Below are 13,050 nucleotides of genomic sequence, written 5' to 3' on the forward strand. Positions count from 1 at the left end.
ACACCCGTGCTTACCTTGCTCCCGGAGACCCGGTCCCTCTCGGGAGGGTAACAAGGGAAAGTGTTCAGTGCAGATCAGTGAGTAAGCACAAGCCCGCCCGTGCTTACCTTGCTCCCGGTGACTAAGCACAAGCCCGCCCGTGCTTACCTTGCTCCCGGAGACCCGGTCCCTTGCTCCCGGAGACCCAGTCCCTCTTGGGAGGGTAACAAGGGAAAGTGGTCAGTGCAGATCAGTGAGTAAGCACAAGCCTGCCCGTGCTTACCTTGCTCCCGGAGACCCGGTCCCTCTCGGGAGGGTAACAAGGGAAAATGATCATGCACTATAGATGCAGCTACTAGAGGTCTTAATTCAGCAAAATAAGAGAATAAACCAAAAAAGAAGATGACACATATCCCAGGAAACAGGGAATCCAACACAAAAGAAAGGCAAAAGGAATCACAAGTATGCCAGCACAAGGCAAGCTCAGGATAACAGGTGTGCAGTAAGTTAGAAAGCCATCAGTTCAGATTGAAGCAGGAGGACAGAAAGTCCTGGGAGAGAGGTCTCCAGTAATTAAATAGAACTGATGTATTTGAGCTTTTTGCAGAATATTATTGATAGGCATGTGGTAAAGATGTCGGAGCACAGGAAAAAAAAATTGCCATGAATTAGTTAAAAAGTGTTGTTGTTGTTGTTGTTGTTAGGTGCTGTGAAGTCAGCTCTGACTCATAGTGACTCTATGTACAACAGAATGGAACGCCGCCCTCTCCAGTGTTATCCTCACAATCCTTGCTATGTTTGAGCCCCTTGTTGCAGCCACTGTGTCAATCCTTCTCATTAAGGGCCTGCTTTACCAACATGATTTCCTTGTCCAGGGAATGGTTTTGCAAACCAGTGAGTTGCTTAATATGGCCCTTCCAGCTATAGTCCTCCTTTTGTGATGCATTGTAAATCCTAGTCTCTATGCCTATTTAGGATGGAATGTATCTTGAGTCCTGCCTTGCTGGAGGGTGTGATTCAAGTCACCACCCTTAGTTTCTTTGTGTGTCAACTTGGCTGGGCCTGGTTGAATGGCTGGCCAGCTGGTTGTAGTATTCCGCATGATGAGACTGGTAATCAACTCCATGGTGGAATCTACTGTGAGCAGCTGAGTAGCTGCCTTAGGGAATGTGGCCTGCTTCCTGTATATAAGCAGAAGCCTTAGGGAATGGTCTCTAGCTTATGGCACACTTGGACCCTACATGTAGCCATGTTGTTGCTGAGCAGCCTGCCATGCTTTGCCGACCTTGGGACTTACAACGGACTTGACTTAATGGCCTGCTGTGTGGTTTGGTAATATTTGGACTGTGCCATTTTATTTGTTGACCTTGGGCTTGTTAGCCTCAGCAGCCAGTAGCTGCCTGAGTGAAGAGATGCCTCTAGCTTCACTGGGCCGGGAGCAAGAGGCAGAGCTGAAGCCCAAGGTCGAGGGGCTTTCACACAGCCCCTGGAGCCTGGCACTTTGAACTTGGACTTAAAGCCTCCAAATTGTAAGAATAGACTCCTGTTTATTAAGGCCATCCCATCTGTGATATAGTCTTGTCAGAGAAGTACTAAGTAACCATGACACTTGGCTACATGCAGTGTTCAAGCACGCCAAGAAGCTCTGAGACCTTTCTCCATGCTTCTTATATACAGGAAGCAGACCACATCCCTAAGGCAGCTACTCAGCTGCTCCAGTAGATTCCACCATGGAGATGATTACCAGTCTTATCATGGGGAATAACTACATGCAGCTGCTCAGCCACTTAAACCAGGCTCAGCCAAGTTGACACACAACTTAACTACCTCACCTGCATAATATTTTCTGTAGGGACTGGTCCCTTTTGATGGGATGTCCAAGGTAAGTAAGACAAAGTTTTGTCATCCTCACTTCTAAGGAGCATACTTCTTTCAAAACAGATTTGTTTGTTCTTCAGGTAGTTCATAGTATAATCAAAATTCTTCACCAACATCATAATTCAATGCATCAATTCTTCTTTGATATTAGATCTTTCTTTTTCATTGTCCAACTTTCACATGCATATGAGGCAACTGAAAAGACCATGGTTTGGGTCAAATGCATCTTAATTCTCAAAGTGACATCTTTGCTTTTTAACACTTTATAAAGAGGTCTTTTGCAGCAGAGTTGCCCAATGCAATACATCATTTGAGTTCTGACTGCTGCTTCCATGGGTGTTGATTGTGGATCCAAGGAAAATAAAATCTTTGACAACTCAGTATTTTCTGTTTATCATGATGTTGCTTATTGGTACAGTTCTGAGGATATATGTCTGATATGAAAAAATACGGGAGCTCTGGTAGCATAGTGGCTAAGGCACTTGACTGCTAACCAGAAGGCTGGCGGTTCAAACCCACCAGCCACTCCTCGGAAGGAAGGTTGGGCAATCCTACTTCCGTAGTGATACTGCCTCGGAAACCCAAGGAGGGGTCGCTATGAGTCAGGGCTGACTCGACGGCACATAACAACAACAACAACAATGAAAAAATACAAGATAATTCACTCTGGAAAAGAAAGACTGTACAAGAATGAAGGCATAGTTTTGATATGTAGCACTGAATAGTATGTACATACTCATGAAAATGTAAACTCTCACAGTTGATTTAACAGCAGCAGGGAGGTAACATGAACTTTTCTGGGGGGAGGCTGGGAGATAAGGAGTGCTGGTGGTGCTGTGATTTAAGCACTAGGCTGTTAACTGAAAAGTTGACAGTTGGAACCTGCCAGCTGCTCTTTGGGAGAAAGATGTGGTGCTCTATTTCCATAAAGATTACATCTCAGAAACCCTATGGGACAGTTCCACTTTGTCCTACAGGGTTGCTATGAGTTGGAATCCACTCAACCTCATCAGGTCAACAGGGGAGGGGGTGTTGGAAGTGGTTTGGAGAGCCCAGTTCTCACTGACTTTGTCACGAAGTTCATGTTTTAGTTAAGTGTCACTGAGTTGGCTCCGACTCTTAGCGACCTTATGTACAATAGAACAAAACACTGCCCGGTCCTGGGTCATCCTCACCATATTCACTATGCTTGAACCCATCATCACTACCACTGTGTCAATCCATCTCTTTGAGGGTCTTCCCCTTTTTTTGCTGATTGTCTACTTTATTAAGTGTCTTGGTTCTCCAGTATTGTATGATAGACATACCACAAACAGATGGCTTTAACAAACAGGCATTTATTTTCTTACAGTTTCGAAGGCTGGAAGTCCAAATTTAAGTGCCAGCTCTAGGGCCTGGGCGAAGAAGGCCCCTTGGCCTTGGGCTTCAGCTTTGCCTCTTTTGGCCCAATGGAGCTGGGCCCAAAATTTAGCTGAGCTCTTAATTTAGGCAGTTTCTGGCTGCTAAGGCTGACAAACCCAAGGTTGGCAAGGAGGATGGCACAATCCTAAGATCAACAAACCAAAAAACACCAAACTCACTGCCATCAAGTCGATTCTGGCTCAGAGTGCCCCCCGTTGGGTTTCCAAGGCGGTCAATCTTTATGCAAGTAGTTTGCCCAGTCTTCCTTCTGCAGAGTGGCTGGTGGGCTTGAACTGCCGACCTTCTGGTTGCAGTCAAATGCCTTAGGCACTACACTACCAGAGCTTCAAAGATCAACGAGCACACAGCAAACTACTGGTTCATGTCAAGGAACAATTCCCAAGATTGGCAGGCAACACAGCAGGCTACTGAGTTGAAAACCACCAAATGCAGGGTCCAAATGAATCAAAAAAGCTAGAGACTTTCCTCAAAGTATTTCCATATATACTGTAAGCAGGCAACACTCCAAAGGCAACTAATTAGCTGTTCCCAGCAATGAATAAGGAAGACTGAATAAAAGTTGATGTTTTTGAGTTGTGATGTTGGCGAAGAATACTGAAAGTACCGTGGACTGCTACAAGAACTAACAAATCTGTCCTGAAGAAGTGCACCAGAATGATCCTTGGAAGCGAGAATGGCTAGACTTTGTCTTACCTACTATGGTCTTGTTGTCAGAAGGGACCATTCTCTGGAGAATGTCATGCTTGGTAAAGTGGAGGGTCAACAAAAGAGGGGAAGGCCCTCAACAAGATGGACTGACATGGTTGCTGCAACGATGGGCTCAGGTATAGTAGGCATCATGAGGCTGGCACAGGACCAGGCAGTGTTTTGTTCTATTGTACATAAGGTTGCTATGAGTTGTAGATGACTGAATGGCACATAACAGCAAATTCCACCACAGAACTGATTCCAGTCTCATCATGGAGAGTAACTGCATCCACCTGCCCAACACTCAAAATCACAGTCCAGCCAAGTTGACGCACAACCTTAACTACCACACTAAGCCTGATGGCCTTCTCCAAGGACTGGTCCCTTCTGACAACATGACCAAAGCACATGAGACCAAGTCTGGCCATTCTTGCGTCTACAGAGCATTTTTGCTGAGCTTCTTCCAAGACAGGTTTATTCGTCTGTACATAGAAACGTCTAAAATTAAGAAATCAAAATGTATCAGTCTATTTTTTTCAGAAATACGGAAGCTTCTATCAGAGCAAACAGCTACAAGAGTTGAAGAAAGTGGCCTCTGGGGAAGGGAAGGTTGGGGGAAGGGGACTGCCGTTTTTTGTTGGCTTCAGCTCTGCGTACATTTAAAATCAAATTAAGTCAGAACCAGGTGATTACGATTATTTCTCATCTCTGCATTTCTAAAGCTCTGCCTATTCCTCTGAACCTTGCGTCATTCCGGCACCCGTCGAGCGATCGCCCTTGCTTCCGGTAACCTCTGTCTCCCTGGCAACGGAATGCGTCTTCGGGACCATAGGCACAGGCGCCTAGACACTCAGGAGCCGCGCAGCAGCGCCACGTATGGCAGGGCGAGGTCCACTTTCTTGGGCCCCGCCCGCTACGACGCACTTTCTGCACCGCCCCCATTCCTCTTGGGGGCTGGAGCTTGGCGGTAGCACCGCCTCTCGCCCAGGTCCTGGCCAACCAGTTTCCTGCACCGCCTGAGGTCCCGCCCAGGCCTCGCCCTCCTCGCCTTGCCAACCTCATCCGGATGCGTTTGCGGCTTCGCAGCGCCGCTGGGGCCGGTTCTGCTTCGCCCTCCCTAAGCCCACCCAGCTCTAGGTCCGGGACCCGCCGTCTTCCGGGACCTGAGCCGCCGCTCTGCATCCCCAAGGCCATGGTGCCTCCATCCACGGTGGCGGGGGCGGGTCTCGGCGACGCCTCCGCGGGTCGCACCCAGGTCGCCGAGATGAACTCGAGTTCGTTTCTCTGTCTAGTCCATGTTCTGGGCTGACCTTGTCTGCGGGAGCGGGCCCCCGACACCAGTGTCCCCTGGCCACCGCTGCGCTTTGAACCTGATTCCTTTGCTTAAGGATGAAAAAGCTTCTTCAACCTCTGCGCCCGCCCGTTATCTCAGGCTTCTCCTCTCACGGCCCCAAACGGGTACACGTTGTAAACGCACAATTCCACTGCTTTTTTTTTTTTTTTGCAAGGCTGTTTAAAACCCTGGTAGAAGGACGTGGGGCTAGTGTGTAACCTACCCTGCCGGACCGGAGATCCAGGAGGGGCCGGGATTCTGAGGTTCTGAGGCACGCGCCTGGGAAAGGGGCGGGGTCCTGCGAGCAAAGCTTGGTATTCGACTGGCAAAGGGACACAGGTCCCGCCGTTGTGCTGCGGACTTCCGCTCTTCCTACCACAGCGCCCCCTACAGCACGCTCGCGTTGGCACCGCTGCGGCGTGGCCTCCTGGGAGTTGTGGTCCGGGTCCGCCCACCGCGCTCTGGCACGGTAATCTGCGAACTACAACTCCCAGCAGATCCCGCGGCGGCCCCAGGAAACCGAAGTGCTGGGGGCTTGGGGGCAGTCTCTGCCGGGTGGGCTCCGGGCGCTGCGCAGTGGGGTCGGCAGCTGCGGCAGGGCATCCTGGCTTGGTCGCCGCTCAGCAGCCGGAGGACCGACGGGCCAGCAGCCTGCCCACCGCACAGACTTATGACGGACCGACTGAATGGCTGGCTGACAAACAGTGCTCCTCAGGGCCCCTAGCGCCCCCGGGCCGAGCGGGCGGGACGGAAACTTCCGGGCAAGTGGAGAGGTCAGTGGGGCCCTGGGGCCCAGGCAGGGGTCTGCATGGGGTCTGGGTGCCGGACGACTTCTCCGAGGAAGGGGGCTGGAATAACAAGGGGCGGGGCAGCCCAGAGGGGTGCAGCAGCAGGGATGAGTGCTCCAGCCCCGGCCGCGGCGGGGGAGGGGGGTAGGCCCCTCCCACTCACCCATGCAGGGCCAGCCGCCCGTGCCCGGTGCGCGTCCCGGAGGCCCGGCCAGGGCGCAGCGCAGGCCTGATGTCTGCAGAGCCGGGGCGACTCTGGGCGGCAGGTGGCGGCCCACTGCTTCGGCTACTGCCCGCCGCAGACAGTAATTGCTGGAGGAGCCGGGCCACCAGACCCCAGGGGGCCCGACGAGGCGAAAGTCAGTCCCTGGGAAGCTCGGGGTATTGGGCGTGGGCCTGGGAACGGGCATGTATACAGCTGCAGCCTTAGGAACAGACGAGCTGGTCTAGCCGCAACGCAGTCCCGGCAGACGTGCAGGTGCTAACAGTGCATCTTGGCGTTTCCGTGGCTACAGGGTTGGATCGCTCAGGACTTGCTCTGAAACTCATTGCGACCCGAGGCCAAGCCCCAGTCTCCAGGCATCTGTGCCTGGTTTCAAGGTGGGTGGGGGAGCAGTCGGCTGGACAGCCAGACAAGGGGGCACTTGCCTGGTTTGTGGAACTGAGCAGAATGGGTTGGTGCCCTGCGTGTTCGGATTTGCTGCTTTCACTCTTCCAACGTTGTTTGTTTTTGAGTATGTGTGCATATGTGTGTCGGGGTGCTGGTAAGCGGACCTGCCTCTCCCCCTCCCTGCTCAGAGCCAATTGGGAAAATAAGCAGGTTGTCAGGCTGCTGGGACAACTGTGACTGCCTAGCTTCTGCCCCTCTTCTCCATGGGGCCCTGTTGCTCCAGTGTGTTCAGATGCAACAAGTGCCGTAATGGCGACCTGTCTCTGCTCAAGGCCGGCGCTGCACAGCTGACAGGTGGTGACTGTCTGTCTGCAGGGTGTGTCCTGTTGTTGGCCCTGCCTAAAGGGCCACCACCTGGGTGGCCACAATTAGAGGTGATGACAGCTCAGCCATCACTTTGGCCTGTCGCTGGCAGGGTTCTTGGTGCTGTGCCATGTTGGGTTCTCTGTGCTCTCTGCCTTCCCAGGCTCCCGGCCTCTTCCCAGTGAGCTGGACCCCTCTGGCTTCTGGGATGTCCACCTGCATCTTAGGCAGAGCTGCCACATGGTGAAAGCCCAGGATTCTTAAGAGTTTTGCCAGTTGATCATGCTGCACACAAAGTCAATTCCAAAAGTATCATTTGGCACTAGGATAGGCTGGGCAACCCCCTCCGCTCCTATGACACTCAAATGAACTTTATTCTCCTGAATGAAGGCAATTTACTAGCTTCCTAGCTAAACATCTTTCAAGTTTTGTGGCCTTTTAAAGCTTCTACTATAAAATATTCACACGGTAGAGAACACCTCTCACACACTGTCCTGACCTGTGATTTGGAAACAGCTCTGCCCTCCAGGGGGAGCTCTGGTAGCATTGTGCCTAAGGCACTTGACTGCTAACCAAAAGACTGGCGGTTCAAACCCACGAGCCACTTCTCAGAAGGAAGACTGGGCAATCTACTTCTGTAGTGATACTGCCTCGGAAACCCAAGGAGAGGTTGCTATGAGTTGGGTCCGACTTGACGGCACACAATAACAACAACAACTGCCCTCCAGGAGCTCACGGTTTCTCATGAAGAGAAACGGACCAGTAGAGCAGCCCCTGTTGTGTGGTTAAGATTGCAAGTGCTGGAAGGGTGAAACACTCCTAAAACCCATTTTCCTCCAGACCCGCTTGCTGGTGGCCCATCTGACTTGCTGTGTTCTGTGTCAGCATGGCTGCTGGGTTCCAACTGGGAATCTGGCCAGCTGACCACACTGGTGACCCAGGGAGTTACAATTAAGCAAGCACCTGGGATGCTGACACGGGGCTGGTGTGTGCTTTAAGGTAAGTTTGGATTTCACTAAATCCATTTTGTCACCCGAGTCCTAATGTACTGACTGTCTCAGGGCTATTTGAAAAACCAGAAATGGCAGTCTCCATGGGGTTCCCATGCTAGCCTGGGTCATCCCTGTGAACTCCAGGAAGGATGGCAGAGTCCAGTGTTTCTGGCAAAGAAGAGGCGATCACTCTGTGTGTGCATTTCCCCTGCGGTGATGCTGGGAATGAGCTCGCTGTGCTTTGCAGGGCTCACATCCCCAAGTCTGAAGTGTCTCTACAAGAGGGATGGCAGGAATGGTTGGTCTCTGTTCCTTGTGGACCTGAAACAGGGCTGCGTGGACATCAGGGGCAGGTGGTTCCCCCGAGCCCCTGTGCGCGCACTGGCCGTGACTCACTGCGTGGCTTTGTGCTTCCTTTGGCTTTAGTGTTTCTGAGGAAGCAGGGAGATCCAGAAGGGTCCGGGATTCTGTCCACAGCTGCCTCCAACCCAGAGTGAACCAGCCGGAACAGCCTGGAGAGGCTGCCATGGCAGGAAGGGAGAAACCATCCCCTGTGCCTGGGCCCTTGAAGAACAGGGCATGAGGGTACAGTGACAGCTCAGAAGCTCCCTGCTCTCCAGGAAGGACTGGGCAAGGGGAGCTTGTTAGGAAGTGCAGGGGAGCCCTAGAGTACATCTGTGACTGTGGGTCTGACTGGGTGCCACCCACTCCTGGGCCTTATCTTTGGTCCTCTGGGCAGGTGCCTGCCTGAGTTCATGGCACAGCCACCCTGGGTACAGAGTACAATCCTGGTATCCAGGATGCACCTAGGGACCTGAGGCCCAGCCTCACCTATACCCAGGCCTGATCCTAGAGGGCCTATCTGGTAGTCCAAGGAGGATAGTGATGGCCAGGGCAGCCCATAGCCTGAGCCCTTTGTCAGCGAGGCCTATCCTGAATCAGGCTGCCTGGGGACCCATAGCACCCTACCCTCCTCCTGTGAATGGAGCTGGGCCTCCACTTCATCCAGGGTGATCAGGACTCCCACCATCCAAAGCCAGGACACTGTTCTGTCTCTCCTGAGAAGAGAGGCCTCTCCAGGGTGGGGGTGGGGAGGCCCAAGTCCAGATCCCCTTTCCTCTGCCTGTCCTTGTTGTGCTCCTGCTTCCTGGCCCTGCCCCTTCCCCACCTGTCACCCTTGGAGAGGCCTTCAGAGCAAGGCTGTGAGCCCTGGGGCTGGGGAGCTGATGTCACAGGGGCATGACCAGTGATGACACTGTGGGCCCTGGGGATGAGGGGTGATATGCCAAGCTCTGGGGACAGCAGTGACAGTCTAGGCTGGCCTCAGGTTACTCGAGAGGCAGGAGAGGGTAGGTGGAAGGCGGGCCCTGGGAAGCCCCCAGGGGCAGCCTCATGGAAGTCCTGGAACTCTGCGGTGTCCCTGTGGTAGATACACAGGGTGAGGCAGCAGGGAGGTGTCCCTGGACTGTGGGCTCTGCCTCCAAAAATGTGGGAGCTGGAGAGGAGGTGACCAGGAGGCTTCTCAGAGTGTGGCACTGTCAGGGTGAGAACTTCTCTGGACTCTGCCATCCTGAGTGTGGTGCTGGCGTGTTGCGGTATGTAAGAGGACATCGAGTGAGAGAACCAGAGCTGGCTCCCCAGAGCCCCACTGCTTGGGGCAGCCTATGCATCAGGGGCTGGTGGTCCAGGGTAGCAGCGCTGAGGGTAATAAGAGACCCCAGGCTCAGTGCTTTTCCTGTTGTGTCTAGACCCTCAGTTCAAGGGGTGGCGGTTTGCTAGCTGGGCCTGGCAGACTGTCTGGCTGTCTGGCTGTGCTCCAGAGTGGCTGCTAAAAATACCATGTGTGACGTAAACAGGTGCTGGGCAGAGGCCCCAGTGGGTGACCCCGGCCTGCTGCCTGTCAGGAGTGGCAGAGGCCTGGTTTTGGTCTGACCTCCCAGGCCCTGCTGGGCCCACACCCTCCACCCTGCTCCATCCCTTGGCCATTCCTCTGATGCTGGAGAGGGTCTAAGGCAGCGAGCAGCTAACAGGGCAAGAATAACAGCTGGTGGCCAGTGGCCTTCAAATGGTAGGCTGGGGCTGATGAGGTGCCCTCTCCAAGGGACACTGTCAGTCTACTCTGCCTCCTCATACTTGTGTGGTCTCCAGTTGCCAGTCTTGTGCCCTGCTCTGGCAAATTCAAGCTAAACAGGGTTGTATGGGAAGGGTGCAAGTGGCCAGTGTGTCCCACCCATCTCTGACTAGCTCTGTGGTCATCATGCCCCACAGGAGCAGTGCTCCCATCCTGCCAGCAGACCACTTTCTTTGCCTCCTCAACTTGTGTCTGTAGGAAAAGTCTCTGCTTGGAGGAGACTATGTGCTTGGGACAGCCTATGTGCCTCCTGAATGACCTTCTAGCAAGACAGCCTCCAGGGGGGCAGGGGGCTCCCCTAAGGAGAGTCGGGGGCCATTACCAAGGAGGAAATGTGGAGGCTTGCTAGCCATTAGAACTATGTCCGCTTATTCAGGACCCGTGGGGCTTGGCTCTATGTGGTCAGGGCCACAGACACCACTCTCTTTAGCCCTTAGTGCCACCTGTGCCTGAGAACATGGTCTGTGTTTGGGAACAAGAATGACAGGTGGGAGTAGTGAGGCCCAGCCCAGCCCCTTGGGACAGGCCTTCAGATCATCACAGGACCCAAGCAGAGGACCCATCTGTTCTCTGTCTAAGCATACCCTCAGTTGGTGGTCAGTGTATGTGAGGCAAGCGGGGGCCAGCTGGGCTGTGGCAGTGTGCACACATACACATGAGTGTTCACTGCCCGTGGCACGCAGCCAGTCTATATGGTGTGGTCGCTGTAAGTGGTGGCCATATCCTGCCTCAGTGTTCAACTCTACAGGGGCCCTAAGGAGTACCCCTGGCCTTGGTTGTACTGAGACACTGGCAGGAGGCCATGTACCCACATGAGCAGTCTGGCCTTGTGGGCCACAGCATGTGTGCTTCCTCTGGCTTATACTGCCCTGGGCTCCCCGGCACTCAGCAACCCGAGACCTGCACTGGGGAGGCAGAGCCAGCCACCATGCATGATTGCTATGGCAGCTGCTCCTGAGACCCTCCTCTCACAAGCATTGTTTCTGGAGTGGGCCTGAGCTTGGCTGTATACCTGGAAGGTGGAAGAAACCCCTCCCTAGACCTCTTGCTGCCATGTGCCGTGGGTGGGCCAGGCTGTGCGGGAGGCTGTGCAGTCCAGGGAGGCACTTCTGGACCCATGAAGGCACTGTGGACAACCTCCAGGAAGAAGACATCTGCCATTTGGTCAGAGGCTCCTGATTCACAATGGGTCAGGAAGGTTTGCCTTTTAAAAGGCCCAGATGTTTGTGGAAGCCATGGAGGTCTTGGGAAAAATGAATAGGAGGCTGTCACAGGGAACCCATGAGAAGGAAGGGAAATTTGCAGAGGGCCATGCTGCCAGGAGCTCTGGTAGCATAGTGCCTAAGGCATTTGACTGCTGACCAGAAGATTGGTGGTTCAAACCCACCACCCACTCCTCGGAAGGAAGATTGGGCAATCTATTTCCATAGAGATACTGCCTCGGAAACCCTGTGAGGCCCCATCCCCCAGAGTGTGGGCAGGCTGAGCCTCCAGAAATCACACGGGTTAAGAGGCATGTCTGAACTATCTTCCAGATCCATTTGTGTCTTAATTTTTTTTTTTTTCCTGAAGAATAGCAGAATACAGAGAGGATGTGTATCATATGCACGCAGCTTGATGCATGTTTGCAAAGAAACACACGTATAATTGGCACCTGATCAGCCTGCCTCCCCTGAATCTCAGTGCCCTGGACTCATAAGGGCTGATTGTAGATTTTACATAAATGGAATTGTGAAGCAAGTGCGTTTTTGTAGTTGGCAATTTCCCTTCAACGTCACATTAGTAAGATTTGCCCTGATGCTCTGTGTAGCTGGGGTGGCGTCACACTCCACTGTAAGCTAAACGACATTTCATAGCCTGTTCATACAAGAACACGTACGAGGATGTGGAGTGGTCACACGTATCTGGAGCTGCTGGGTCAGGCTTTTTGAGGAAGCCTGGAGGGGCACGTGCCCTTGCCAGCACTGTCTGCTGGATGTGCATGGGGTGTATGAGTGTCCTGGTAGCAGAGAAACTGGATGTGTGGTGTCATCAGAGAGCCTAGTTCAGCATTTCTCCTACTTTCTGTCAGGTTGTCTATTTGTTTACATAGGTTCATAGGCATTATTTACCCAGTGGGTACAAACCCATTGTGTGTGTGGGGATGCTGCTGCAAGTATTCTCACTCTCATGGTGCTGCCTTTTCGGTCTTTCAGTAGGGCTTTGAAGAATAGCTGTTCTTTTTTTTTTTTTTCCCCCTCCAGCTTGATTTAAAAAAAAAAAAAAAAACAACTCATTGCTATCGAGTTAATCCTGACTCGTAGCAACCCCTCCTTGGGTTTCCAAGGTGGTATTGTGGTATCTCTGTGGAAGTAGATTGCCCAACCTTCCTCCCAAGGAGTGGCTGGCCTTCTGGTTAGCAAATGCCTTAGGCACTGTGCCACCAGAGCTCCCTCCAGCTTGATACCTTCCTTCTAATGTTTCTTTTTTTTTTTTTTAAATAAATTTTTATTGTGATTTGCTGAAAGTTTACAGAGTAAATTCATTTTCCATACAGCAGTTCATACACATTTTGTTTCATGACATTGACTGTGATTCCCCACAATGCAACAGCTCTCTTCCCGCTTCCTCCCCGTAGTTACCTCTTCCCTGTGTCCTTCCCTTCTGTGCCTCCACCCCCAGCTATCTCCTGTGCAAACACTGTCCTTCTGTTCTCTCATGATTGATCACTCCAAGGAGTGTATCTACCTCATATAAATAAATGTTCATGCCATATGCCTGTCTGTTGTTTGTCTGGAAGCCATCGGAGTGAGTTCAGTTCCAGACCTGAAGGGTAACTAGGCGCCATAGTCTCAGGGGTCTCACCAGGCTCTATCAGACCAGCAAAC

The 13,050-nt window shown here is 52.6% G+C and overlaps 1 protein-coding gene across 1 annotated transcript in view; it reads right to left on the reverse strand.

Moving 5' to 3' along the window:
• The window catches only part of FNDC10 (fibronectin type III domain containing 10), a 57,580-nt gene extending 52,420 nt beyond the window's left edge, over nt 1-5,160 (reverse strand). The window contains exon 1 of the mRNA XM_007945512.1: nt 4,714-5,160. Within this exon, the coding sequence (XP_007943703.1) occupies nt 4,714-5,160 (447 nt within the window). The remainder of the gene's footprint in view (nt 1-4,713) is intronic.
• Between the last annotated feature and the right edge of the window lie 7,890 nt (nt 5,161-13,050).

This window comes from Orycteropus afer, unplaced genomic scaffold (genome assembly GCF_000298275.1).
Source record: "Orycteropus afer afer isolate SDZICR_OR568_19922 unplaced genomic scaffold, OryAfe1.0 scaffold00136, whole genome shotgun sequence".
NCBI lineage: Eukaryota > Metazoa > Chordata > Mammalia > Tubulidentata > Orycteropodidae > Orycteropus > Orycteropus afer.